Here is a 12,422-nt window from a genome sequence, read left to right as displayed (position 1 = left end):
ACGCAAACCCAATCAAGGCCTTTTGCATCCTTAACAAGCGGGCCCAGCGGGAGAGCCCGGCTCTTAAAGGCGATCTAGCCAGGCCCCTCTCTTTGAAATCGCTCAATCCATTTTAATGATTGGTTCGCTCCGGCGACATCAAAGGCGCCTCCAATCGCCACAATCCTGATAGGCTGACGGGGAGCCAAAATCAAAGTGTTGGGGAGGGGAGGGGGGGAATCTGAGCGCAGGAGGAGAAAGAAGATCGCAGGTTGGGGAGGAAGGAGGACTTTGGCACGGAGAGGGGGAGCAAAGCAGGTTGCCACTTCGGGGCTTCCGGGCTCTGCTGAGTTTATGCGCCCTTTCCGTGGCTGGCTAGAGCTGGATGACCCCGATCCCAATGGCAACTTTGGCGGTGCCGAACTCGGCGAACCACTTCACCTCGTTTCTGCAGGTAGGAGGAATCTCCTCGGATTAGAAGTGGAGTGACCCCCTCTGGGTTCGCCTCGAGTGCCAGCTTCCTTCGGGGTCTTTTACCGCGTGTGTTGTGTTGTGTTGTGTTGTGCGTGCGTGCGTGCGCAATTCAGTAAGTGAGGACTTTCCTGATGCGGAGATTCAGCAGTTGGGGAAACTTCACCTGTTGATTTTTCCGCCTGACCTCTGGCAAGCTAAAATACGCGACCGGCGTAGTTCTGCTGTGGAAGGAATGGGGAAAGCGCGCCCTAACGTTTTCCGGGCAATCCTGTCATGTTTCTGTTGAGATGTAAATCCCATTAACTCAAGGAGGCTTCCTCTTCGATTCGCATAAGTGGGATAAATCTCAGAGGAACCCTGGAGTAAGCAGCCTTGGCTTGAAGGGATTAGGATGCAGACGTGTTATCCATCATTCTTAGTAAAGCAAAGCAAATGATGAAACAGAAACTATTAATTTGTCATCAGCGACAACTACCAATTGATTCTAGCACTTTGCTATGTTCCTTCCCCGTCTAATGTGACATTCTGTAAGAGATTGTGGAGTTTTAGTTGTGTAAATTTTGAGGGTAGGCAGCGTTCTTGATTACAGGGAATGGCAGGGCTTGGTGGAGCAGTGGGCTAACGCCTCCTTAAGTAACACCAACTGCCTGCAACTAGTGCAGGTTCGCATCCCACCAGGCTCAAGGTTGACTCAGCCTTCCATCCTTCCGAGGTAGGTAAAATGAGGACCCAGATTGTTGGGGGCAATTAAGCTGACTTTGTAATAATGCCGCTTGGGGTGTGTGTGAAAGCCCTAATAAGCAGGCATATACATAGAATGAAGGCTATTGCTAAGCACATTGATTTGTGCTTTTAGATTGTAAGCCGCCCTGAGTCTTCGGAGAAGGGCGGGATATAAATGGGATTAAAAAAAATGATCTTTTGGATTTACTAAAAGGACGGTTAGCCTCTGAATTTCCCCTGTGTTTAACCACATCTGCTTTCCTTCTCCATTATCTCCCACTAAGGTTTCAGTATTGAAAGCTGCACTCTCATTTTGAGGAATAGCTAAGCAGGGACTCTTGAGGGAGAAGTGGATTTCACCTGTTGTGTTTCAAGCTAGGTAAATTGCCCCTGAACTGTAAGGAACAAATGGGTGCAAGTGAATAGGAAATGTACTAACTAGAAAGATGTTAGCTTCGGACTCTAGTGAGTCTGCTGAGTTGCTGATGGAAAGGGAAAGGTGACCAATCCTAATTGGAGGTGATTTATTTTTTTTAAGCAGGTAAGCTCAGCTGAGATTTAGATAGCAAGAACATTTTAAAAAGTGGAGAATGTGTTTTGTCTCTAAAGAAACAAAAGCTAACAATATGTGAGGCATTTGAGGTACAGACAATTTTTAAGGGATTGTTTAAGTTGGGGACAGAATTGTTTATTTTGAATGAAAACTTTAATTTTCAACTATATAGTTGTATGACTCCTGGCACGCACAATTTTTTGCTTATGGGTGCTATACATATTTTAAACTTCTAATGAAAGTATTGCATTTTTTTATTTTGTTTTGCAAAATGAGCATATTATTATATGAGTATATTATATACATTGTAGAAGGGGGAAATAGATCTTGCTGTGCTTTGTTCAGTGCCAGGAGGACTACTTAGAAATAGGCTACAGCTCGGTACTATAGCTTTGCTTGGAAATGGCTGCAAATTCAGTTCTCACATATCTCCAAATGAAAAACTGGATACTGAGTTATTGAAAAGAATCTGCCTAAGAATTGATAAGCAGTTGAGCTTAGACAATATTGGCTGGGCATCTAATTCTAGCAAGAAGGCGGCGACACTTTGAATGGGGAAATGTGACACTTTAATGCCTATTGAGGCAAATTTAAAAAGTCACAACAACCATTTAAGCCATTCCATAGAAAAACCTTACTTATTTCCTTTATCCTAACCCAGGGGTAAGCAACCTTGGCTGTTTTATGACTCATGGACTTCAACTCCCAGAATTCCTGAGCCAGTAGCATGGCTGGCTCAGGAATTCTGGGAGTTGAAGTCCATGAGTCATAAAAGAGCCGAGGTTGCCTACCCCTGTCCTAACCACAGGCCTAAAAGGTAGATCCCTACTGTCACCAATGCTTAGTTGCAGATTAAGGAGCTCACCCTGTATCCACCATTGTACAACTTCCTGATTGACTCCGAATTTGCCTTTACCCGTAACGTTGGCTTATTTTGAGGTAAGCCAACATTTCTTCTGCCTCCTCCTGACTTATTTAAAACCAGAACAAAGCTGTAGGGTGCTCTGTCCTTCCGTTGGCTTGACTCTTGCTTCACCAACCTTCCAGCTCCTAGGTGTAAACAAGCTCTTATCTGCTGCAGTCTATTTTTTGCAAGGAAGAGAACTTGAGGAAAGAACCATTAAAATCCTCCAGTTCCTAGCTAATTTTACACTCTTCTGTTTAACACACACACCCCGCCCGCCGCCCCTGTTGTGAAAAATGGGCTGTCTGTAAGAATGTCGCCATGCTATCCTTCTGGGATCACAGCTACAATAAAGGCTTTTTAAGTAAGAAATGGCATGGCGCCTTCACAGCAGGGAATTCTCCCAGAAACTGCAAATGACCACCTTAAAACATGTTCTTAAAAAAAAGCGCTAGGCATTCTCCTATTCTTTCTGTTATAGGATGTTCATTGGTCCAGGAGCTGTGGCCATTCAGGTGAGGAACATGGCTTAAGTTCCGTGCTCAAAACTCTCCTGTTGATCAGATGGATAAATAAAACCTTTATTTGTTGGAGCATTCCCTGCCTGTTTGCAACTTTTCAAGAGTGGCCTGTGGAACAGGTTCCACTGAATTCACTATCAGCTCTTTCCTAGGAGGAATGTATAGCAATGATGCTTTAATGCAGGTTTGAAAGGTCGCAAAAGAATTTGGCAGCTATTTCCCACTTTTCATACACACAATCCTGCATTAAAAGGTAGCACATGATCGAAGCGTATCCAACTTTTAAGTTCCCATCACTGACCCTTGTTTTCTTTTTTCTTTCTTTTTTTTCCTTTTTGGTTCTCTCTCCCAATCTGTGGCTTTACTATTAAGTTTCCAGTAGGAAATAGTCCAGTGACTTTGGGTTTTATTAAAGAGAATCAGCAAGCTTTTCTTTCTGACAGTGTTTTGCATCGGGGTTTGAACTGGCAAAGTTAAACCAAGGAAATGTTTAAACCAAACAAGGGTTTTGTGGGCAGGATGAATGATTTTTAAAATTATTTTTCGATAAATACAGGGAAAATTGTTACGACATGAAATCAAGGGACCAATGTAGCTCATAGTAAAGTAGCATCTTGATTTTGGGGAATGACAAAATGAAAAACATAGCAACCAATCCTGCGCGCACACAAAATCTTTGTAATTGCTCGAAAGTTCCAATCGCTTTGAAAGGTTTCACTCTTTTCATAATTCCAAATATAATACAATTAAAACTACTCCGGGAAGGCCAATATAACAGGAATGGAACTAGAAGCCAGTAGATTCTGGATGAGATTGATACTGGCGGGAGCTAGAATCCTGCATCCTGTTGTTCCTACTTGATGCTGATTAACTCTAAAGTTTCACCCCTGAGCATTTTCCCAAACATTCTTGAAGGTATAATACAGATTGATCCTAGGATCGACTTTGTTTTTAAACCTTAAGTGATGATGCAGCTATGTATTTTACATCATCTCATGCAATGACGAACAGGCGTTCTCTCTTTTTTTTAATTCTAAAATAGCTGCAGTTAACCTGCCCTTCTGGGTGTCCACCTTTTTCCAATGTAGATATTCCTTGACTTACAACTGGTTGCTTAGTGGCCATTTGAAATTGCGACCTACCTGGGAAAGGGAACTTATCACCCAGATCCAAAGTTTTGACAGTCACTTCCTCCTGTGGGTGAAGTGACCTCATTCTGGGTGCTCAGCAACACAGCCGCATTTACAGCCATTTGTAGCACGCCAATCACATTTTACAATAGTTGCCCAAAATCAGCACTGTTATGTATTGGTGTAAAATACTTGGAAACCCTTATTGTTAGTTAACTACTGGGTCTGTTTAAACTCCAGACCGCTTGTCTCCAGAGTTGTTACTTGTGTTTTGAGCGGGAAAGACTGCTTTAGTCCCATTGGCCGCCGCCTAGCAGTGGTCCGTATAAATAGAAGCTTAGCGGCAGTTCGCGCCGCTTCTGTGTTAACTTAATAAATGTGTTGCTGTTTCACCAAACCCCTCGTCAATGTCTCACTGATCCTGAAACATAACAGTGGTGACAAAGGTGGGATGTGCTGCTTACGGAAGAGAGAGCCAGAAGACCAGGCATCAGCGCCCTGGTAGGAACCACGTTCCCTGCTCTGCCTGCCAGCAAGCCATGCTGGAGGCACCCACATCCTAAGGATCCGTCCCTAGGATCAACACAGAAGCCCTTAGCAGCACAAGACATTGAGAGGTCGTGACAACTTACCATGGTGAAGGTCGGCAAGCTGTCGGAGTTCAACGTGTTGTATCCCAAGAGGTGGAGCTCATACATTTCATGAGTCGAGAACTATTTGCAGGCTAACCAAGTTAGCGAAAACCTAGTCACTCCAGCTACACTAGAGTTGGTTGCCTACTCCAAGCTCAAGAAAAACCTTAAGGAACATTTTGAGCTGAAGCTCATCATTGCATGGAGACACGCGTTCGAGTAAAGGGAGCAGCAACCAGGAGAGTCTGCTGCTGAATTTATAGCCGTGCTACGACAGGCTCTGCAATTTCACAGACCTCGAAGAGAGACTGAGAGACCATTTGGTATGTGGGTTGAGGAACAGGGACCTTCAGCAGAAGCTGTTTGTGAAGGGAACTTTGATGTTCCAAGACGCCCTGAAAGAGATAATGGTCAAAGAAGCTGCCGGGGGAGCTGTCAAAGCCTTATAGCCCTCCAAGAACACACCCAGCCCAGAAACCGTCCACCATGAGGACACCGAAACTGCCGACGACCCTGACATGGACACTGAGATTGACTGGCTGCAGAAGCCACCAGAAAGAGGGCAGCAGCCATCTGAGAAGGCAGTTCCCTTCACTTGATGTGCGGGCTGTGGAGGCAGACAATGGAGTGCAGGTTCCGTACAGCAATGTGCCAGGCATGTGGCAAACAAGGCTACATCGCTGCCATCTGTAATTTGCTGATGTTTTCAGCCCTAGCTTAGGCAAGTACAAGGGACCCCAACTGCCATTCACCTTGATCCAACTGTAACCCCAATCGGGATCAAGCCTTTTGCCCTCAAACTAAAAATAGATGCAGAGCTGGACAAGCTGGTGCAACAAGGTGTGTTGCAGCCAGTAGATAGCAGTGTGGGAGAGACACCCATAGTTACACCACTTAAAGCCAATGGTGAGCTGCGCATATGCACAGATTACAAGTGCACTATAAATAGGGCACTTACACTACATGCATAACAGGTGCCTGTAGTCAGCCATATTCTGGTGCCTCTACAGGGAGGTCGCGTATTTGCCAAATTAGATTTGGCCCAAGCTTACCAGCAACTGCCCGTGGATGATGCCACGGTGGAAGCTCAGACCATAGTCACCCACAGGGGAGCTTTCAGGGTAAGACACCTACAATTTAAGGTCAGTGTAGCCCCAGGGCTTTTCCAGAGTGTGATGGAGCGCACACTAAAAATCATTCCAGGTGTGTGCCCTTATTTCGATGACGTCTTCATAGCTGGGGAGTCAGTAGAAATCTTGGCAGAACAGCTCAAAGCCGTCCTTCAGTGTTTCCGCAAAGCAGGGCTGAAACTGAAGAGGGGAAAATGCAAAATTGGGGTAGATTCAACCGAGTTCCTCGGTTTCTGCATAGATGCTGCAGGCATTCATCCAGCTGAATCCAAGCTTAAAGCAATTCAGCAGGCTCCCAGTCCTAAGTCAAAGAGGGAGCTTCAGGCTTTCTTAAGGCTACTCAGCTTTTATCATGCTTTTCTTCCACACAATGCTGCAGTGGCAGAGCCCTTACACAGGCTGTTCGACAAAAAAGTGCAGTGGCAGTGGATGTGAGTGTCCACGAGAAAAGTTTCTTGGCAGTCAAATCACTGCTGTCATCACACTCAGTACTGACACATTTTAAGGAACAGCTGCCTATCAGCATTGCATGTGATGCATCCCCGTACGGAATAGGGGCTGTGTTGAGCCATTTAAGGGCTGGCGGGAGGCAAGCTCCCATAGCTTATTATTCAAGGACTCTGTCTTCAGCAGAACACAACTACGCCCAAATAGATAAGAAAGCACTGGCCATAGTGGCTGGTATCAAAAAATTTCATGACTACTTGTATGGCCACCCATTCATGGTTTTCACAGACCACAGGCCACTTCTGGGTTTGTTCACTACGGACAAACAAACACCTGAGATCCTTTCCCCACAGATGCTGAGGTGGTCCATCTTCCTTTCAGCCTATAATTACAGGCTAATTCACAAACTGGGCTGGGAAGTGGGCCACGCGGACAGCCTCAGCAGGCTGCCCCTGCCTCAATTAGAGCCAGACCCCACTCCAGCTGCACGCATCCTGGCTATCCAGGATTTGCCGGAGTCTCCCCTTTATGCTGGGGATGTGGCTGCCGAGACAGCCTCCAAAAAGTCTGCGTCTTGAAATGTGTGCATTGCGTTTTGAACTGGGTGTACACAGGATGGACGGACATTAGTCCGGGGCCAAACTTCCAGAGTTTTTATAGGAGGAAAGATGAACTGTCTGCTCACAAAGGCTGCATTCTTTGGGGTAGTAGGGTCATAGTTCCCAACTCTTTGAGGACTAAGGTCTTAGAATCTCTGCACGAGGAACATCCTGGAATAGTCAGGATGAAGGCACTCGTGAGAAGCTACCTGTGGTGGCCAGGGTTGGCTCCATATAGGAGCCGTGACCAGGGGGGCCTTTGCCCAGGTTCGCCTGGTGCGCCAGTTGCGGCCCTATCTGGACCGAGATGCCCTACGCACAGTCACTCATGCGCTCGTGACCTCCCGATTGGACTACTGCAACACTCTCTACATGGGGCTGCCCTTGAGGATCACCCGGAGGCTTCAGCTGGTGCAGAATGCAACCACGCAGGTTGTGATGGGGGTTTCCCGATACTCCCACATAGCACCTCTGCTCTGCGAGCTGCATTGGCTCCCAGTTGCCCTCCAGGTGAGAATCAAGGTGCTGGTGATGACCTATAAAGCCCTAAATGGCTTGGGTCCGGGATATTTGAGGGAGCACCTGCTGCCGGCATCAAGCTCCCTTCGTCCTGTGCAGGGAGGGTCTTCTCAGGGTACCGCCGGTAAGAGATTGCTGGCGGACAATACCCAGGGGGAGCGCCTTCTCTGTGGGTGCGCCGGCCCTTTGGAACCAGCTGCCTGTAGAGCTTAGGACTGCCCCTGACCTCTGTTCATTCCGCCGGGACCTGAAGACCTGGCTCTTCTTCTTTTGCCTTCAACCTTTCCCAGCATTAGGCTCTTCTCCGGTGAGTCCTTCCTTCTCATTAGGTGGCCAAAATATTTGAGTTTTAGCTTCAGGATCTGGCCTTCTAAAGAGTAGTCAGGGTTGATCTCCTCTAGGACTGACCGGTTTGATCGTCTTGCAGTCCAAGGGACTTGCAGGAGTCTTCTCCAGCACCACAGTTCAAAGGCCTCCCCAAGCATAAACTCAGGCAATGAAAAATGACTTGCAGATCTTTTGACAGGCTTTTAACTGAAGGCATAAAAGTCCTGTTCTAAAGTGGATCTCTTTCCAGTGATTGGAACCAAAGCAGCTTCACAAATTGTCCCTGCTTCACCCAGCCCTCCTTATTACATTTGTCTTGGGGGGGAAAAGATACAAAGGTTTGAACATCCACAGATTATATTCCCATCTAACAATGTTTGTATAATGGCATTGCTTAGCAAGTATTTATTGAAACCTCTTTAAGTATAATATTTGTCCACAATACTTGCTAATGTTGTTGATCCATCTTGTTTTAGGTCTCTTTCGTGGACACTTTTTATCAAGTGGGATCCATTCTATGACTGCCTTGGTCCACCTACCATCAGTTCTTCTTGCTATGTGATTGGCCCATTTCCATTTCAATTCTTTTACACTGTTGATGTTATCGTATACTTTTGTTTGTTCTCTAGTTCATGTGCAGGTCTTTCTATCTTGTCTTCTAATGTTGAGCATTATCTTTCCATGGCTCTTAGCTTTTGTATTGATTGTGAGGTCAATGTTTCACTGGCATATGTTAGAGCAGGTAGCACAGACTGATCAAAATATTTCAGGCATAGGGGGAGGTAATTCCTGAAAATTACGCTTAGCCTGGCAAATGCCTGCCAACCACATTTAACACATTCAATTTCCTTTATTATATCACCTTCCATTGAGATCCTTTGGCCAAGGTATACGTAGTGGGCTACTATGTGTAATTCTTCTCCAGATATATTTTCTTTCTTTCTTTGGTGAATTTATTAAACATAACCTGGCACTTTTTCAGGTTTTTTTTAAAGCCAAATGTTTCTCCTGCTTTGTGCAGCTCTTGTATGTGTCCTTGTAGCTCTTCTGGGTCTTGTGAGAAGAGAACATCATCATCTGCAAATCTTAAGTGATTTAAATAGGCGCCATTGATTTTTATTCCATCTTTTGCCCAGCCTAGTTTATGAAATACTTCTTCAAGGCAGCTTGTGAAAAGGGTAGGTGATATTGTATCACCTTGTTGTACACCTCGTTCTCTGTTGATTTCCACTTTAATTGTTGCTATTGTTTTTTCATATATTGATTGTAGTAAGTTTACGTAAGATGCAGTCTCTACACCTTGGTTGTGCAATGCCTTAATTATTGGTTGCTGGAATACTGAGTGAACGAGATCAATGACATCAGCAAGTATTGTGGGCCCAATTGACGAAAGCTCAGGACCATATTGGTTGGAAACGTGGGAGAGGCCTTCATCCTGCAGTGGATAGACAACGGCTAAAATGATGATGATGAAGAAGGTGATGATGATTTATTTGTCAAAATTCTAAAAATGCCAGAGTCCATAATGACTCTGGGTGGCACATAACATTAATAACAGTTAAAAAAAACACAACCAACAAAAAAGTGGTCAACATGTAAGAGAGAGCAATTAAAAACATATCCCTAAACTTCCCATAGGATTTCTCAAAAGAGCCCACCATACTAACCCAAATCCTGGGGAAAGAGTCAGGTTTTCAAAGGTCACTTAAAGAAACCAGGGTAAGCAAAGAGTCTGAAAGCATGCCCAACTTAATTGTACAACATAGGACAAGCAGACACTACTGGAGACAGAAGGTGTGTCTCATAAATAGACCTATGATTGGGAGTGTCTCGTAGGTCAGGGACATTGAATTGTATCTAAAAAGCCCATTGGCAATTAGTGTAACTCTCAAGACAAAGGTGATACATTGGGTGCACTGTGTCATGCCCACAAATGCCTGTGGATCTAAATGATTTTCAAGGTTAGCTCCATACAGAGCACGTTGCAAATAGTCACACATTGTGGGTGAGTGACTGTAAGAAAGCCTCCTGTTCCAGGAATGGGCACAACTGGGACACAAAATGAATCGGTGCTAAGGCTGACTTGGCTTTGCTCATCAACAGTACGTTATTCAAGAGAAATGCTACCTTTGCTTCTTCTCCTGCACTTTTCTCGTGCCTGTACCTTTGTCACTTATAATCCCTTTCCAAATTGGAGGATTCAAGAGTGTTCCCGCCGAGGTCAGGGTCAGGCTGCTCTTTTCTGCTTCCAAATAAAATATTGTTGTCACTATTAATATCAGGGAAAGTTACAACTCTGGAAGTAAGAAAGAGAATGTTGTTTGTTTAAAACTGAGATTCTACATAGAGCTAAAATTCTAAGACAAATGGGATAGAATGGAATGGAAAGGGGTGGGATGGGAAGGGATGACATCTATCTACACTTACTTAGTGTTGTTCTTTTTTCCCCCAACAGTTAGTCACAGTTACATTATGTTGAGGGATGGGGATCAGTTAGTTTGAAACTTATCTCAAGTAAGAGCCTAACAAAATTCGGCAACATCCAGAGAGATCGAGTCCCTTTGATCAGAAAACAGAAATTGGGTGTAGAAAGTATCGGATACCACATTAGGGCTCAGTGTATTGTGTAAGCCAAACCTGGTCTTCAACTCAGGAAGCTCCTGTTCTTCCTCTAAGAAGTGAGAAAAAGGAACCTGCTCTATCCGCTGACCTACATACGGCATTGTCCAAGCAATTCTTCTTTTGAGAAAACTGGTTCTGTACTTAACAGATTATGGCAGATGTTTGATGCAATTCCCATTGCAGATAATGGCAATTTAAGACTTAGATGAAACATCACTTGTAAAGTATTGGGATTTTTACTTGAACTGTTCACGTGTCTGTTTGAATGCTGCTTATGGTTGCTCAATGGTGTGTCTGTGTAACAGTCACTGACTAAGCCAGACTTGCTGTCTCCAAGAAGATCATTGGATAATTTGGGGTGGGAATGGGTTCCTTTAAACCTATTGGCTGCCACCTAGTGGCCAACTGTATAAGTAGCTGTGCAGCAGTCTCCGTTTCAGTTTTGTTCCTGTTTGCCTCAATAAAGCAATGTTCCTGTTTTCAAACTCTCGTCTCACTTATTGCCTGCAAAGAACCGACTACACAACATCACTCATGGAGCCAAATTAAAGATCTATGCGTGACAGGGGAGGAGGATAAAATGACCATATATTTGGTAACCTTAGCGTGGCAGGCAAAGTTAATCAGAGGATGCATGCAAAGTGCAAGATTTAGCAAGTGTGCTACAGATGATGGCTTCCTTGGGAAGAGTTCGAGTAGAGGTTGGCTAAGGTTTTAGGAGGATTAACATCTACACTCTTGCTCAGTTGTTGTTGTTTTTTTTACTCTGCTTCAGGACCGCTCTCCTAACTCATCTCCAGAGGACATCACTGTCAACTACCCCACCTTGGCCTTCCGAGCAGCACCTCCTCTACCCTGTTCTTCAGCCAGCTCACCAGGGTCCTATGAATCGGTGGGGATGTTTCAACTCTGGAGCAATGAGGTGCCATCACGCTCTCACACAACCGTGGCATTTGGACGACCCAAAATGCCATATCACGACCAAATGGTGGCTAGCAATAGTGGTGCCTCACCCCACGAACTGCCGCTGACACCGCCAGCTGAGTCCATCTACTCATTGGAGTGGTCACCCGTCAAGATGTTGGCGCCCACAGTGCATCCCTCCTATGCTTTCCCAGAAGCCCAGGACTCCTCCAGTTTTCTGCAAGGCCCGTGGCCTTTGGGTACAGCTGTCCCTCCAGGCCCCTCCTGCACTGATGATGCCCCTTGGTGGACCCTGCAACAGCCAAGCAATTTCTCTCTTGGACATTCACTAGTCCTCAGTCCCCAGCCTCCCCTCGCACCCTTCCTGCAGAGCCCCCCCAAAGGGCTGTTGAGTACAGCTCGCCGCTGTCGTCGCTGCAAATGCCCCAACTGCCAGGGATCCAGCAGGTCCCACGAGGAGCCAGGGAGGAAGAAGCAGCATGTCTGCCATCTGCCAGGGTGTGGCAAGGTTTATGGCAAAACCTCTCACTTGAAGGCCCACCTCCGCTGGCATGCAGGCGAGCGCCCCTTCATTTGCTCCTGGCTGTACTGTGGGAAGAGCTTCACTCGCTCAGATGAGCTGCAGAGGCACCTTCGGACACACACAGGGGAGAAGCGCTTTGGCTGCCAGCTGTGCCCCAAGAGATTCATGCGGAGTGACCACCTAGCAAAGCATGTTAAGACCCACCAGGGAAAGCGGGTGCGGAATGTGGCTGTTGTGACAGCAGCAGCAACGGGCATCAAGCGAGAGTGATGTTAAATAAAGAGGCCTAAAAGAGTAGAGATGAGGTCAAGGAAGCAAGGAGGCGGCTATAGCAGGTTTATGGTATCTGGGCTGCAAAAATCTGGACAGCCATCAGATAGCAGCAAAGAGATGGCTCATTGTACATACTTTTCTA

The 12,422-nt window shown here is 45.8% G+C and overlaps 1 protein-coding gene across 1 annotated transcript; it reads left to right on the top strand.

Annotated features, from left to right (window-relative positions):
- Nucleotides 1-379: 379 nt before the first annotated feature.
- LOC308661504 (transcription factor Sp5-like) lies at nt 380-12,277 on the top strand (the record flags this gene model as incomplete). Its single annotated transcript, XM_081316451.1, has 2 exons — nt 380-433; nt 11,336-12,277. 2 exons carry the CDS (start codon nt 380-382, stop codon nt 12,275-12,277), a joined length of 996 nt encoding a protein of 331 aa, XP_081172577.1.
- Nucleotides 12,278-12,422: the final 145 nt, after the last annotated feature.

The sequence above is a fragment of the Vipera berus genome, assembly GCF_964194415.1.
Source record: "Vipera berus genome assembly, chromosome: 2".
NCBI lineage: Eukaryota > Metazoa > Chordata > Lepidosauria > Squamata > Viperidae > Vipera > Vipera berus.
The sequence above is the reverse complement of the archived record's forward strand: the minus strand, read 5'-3'. Positions and strand labels throughout refer to the sequence as shown.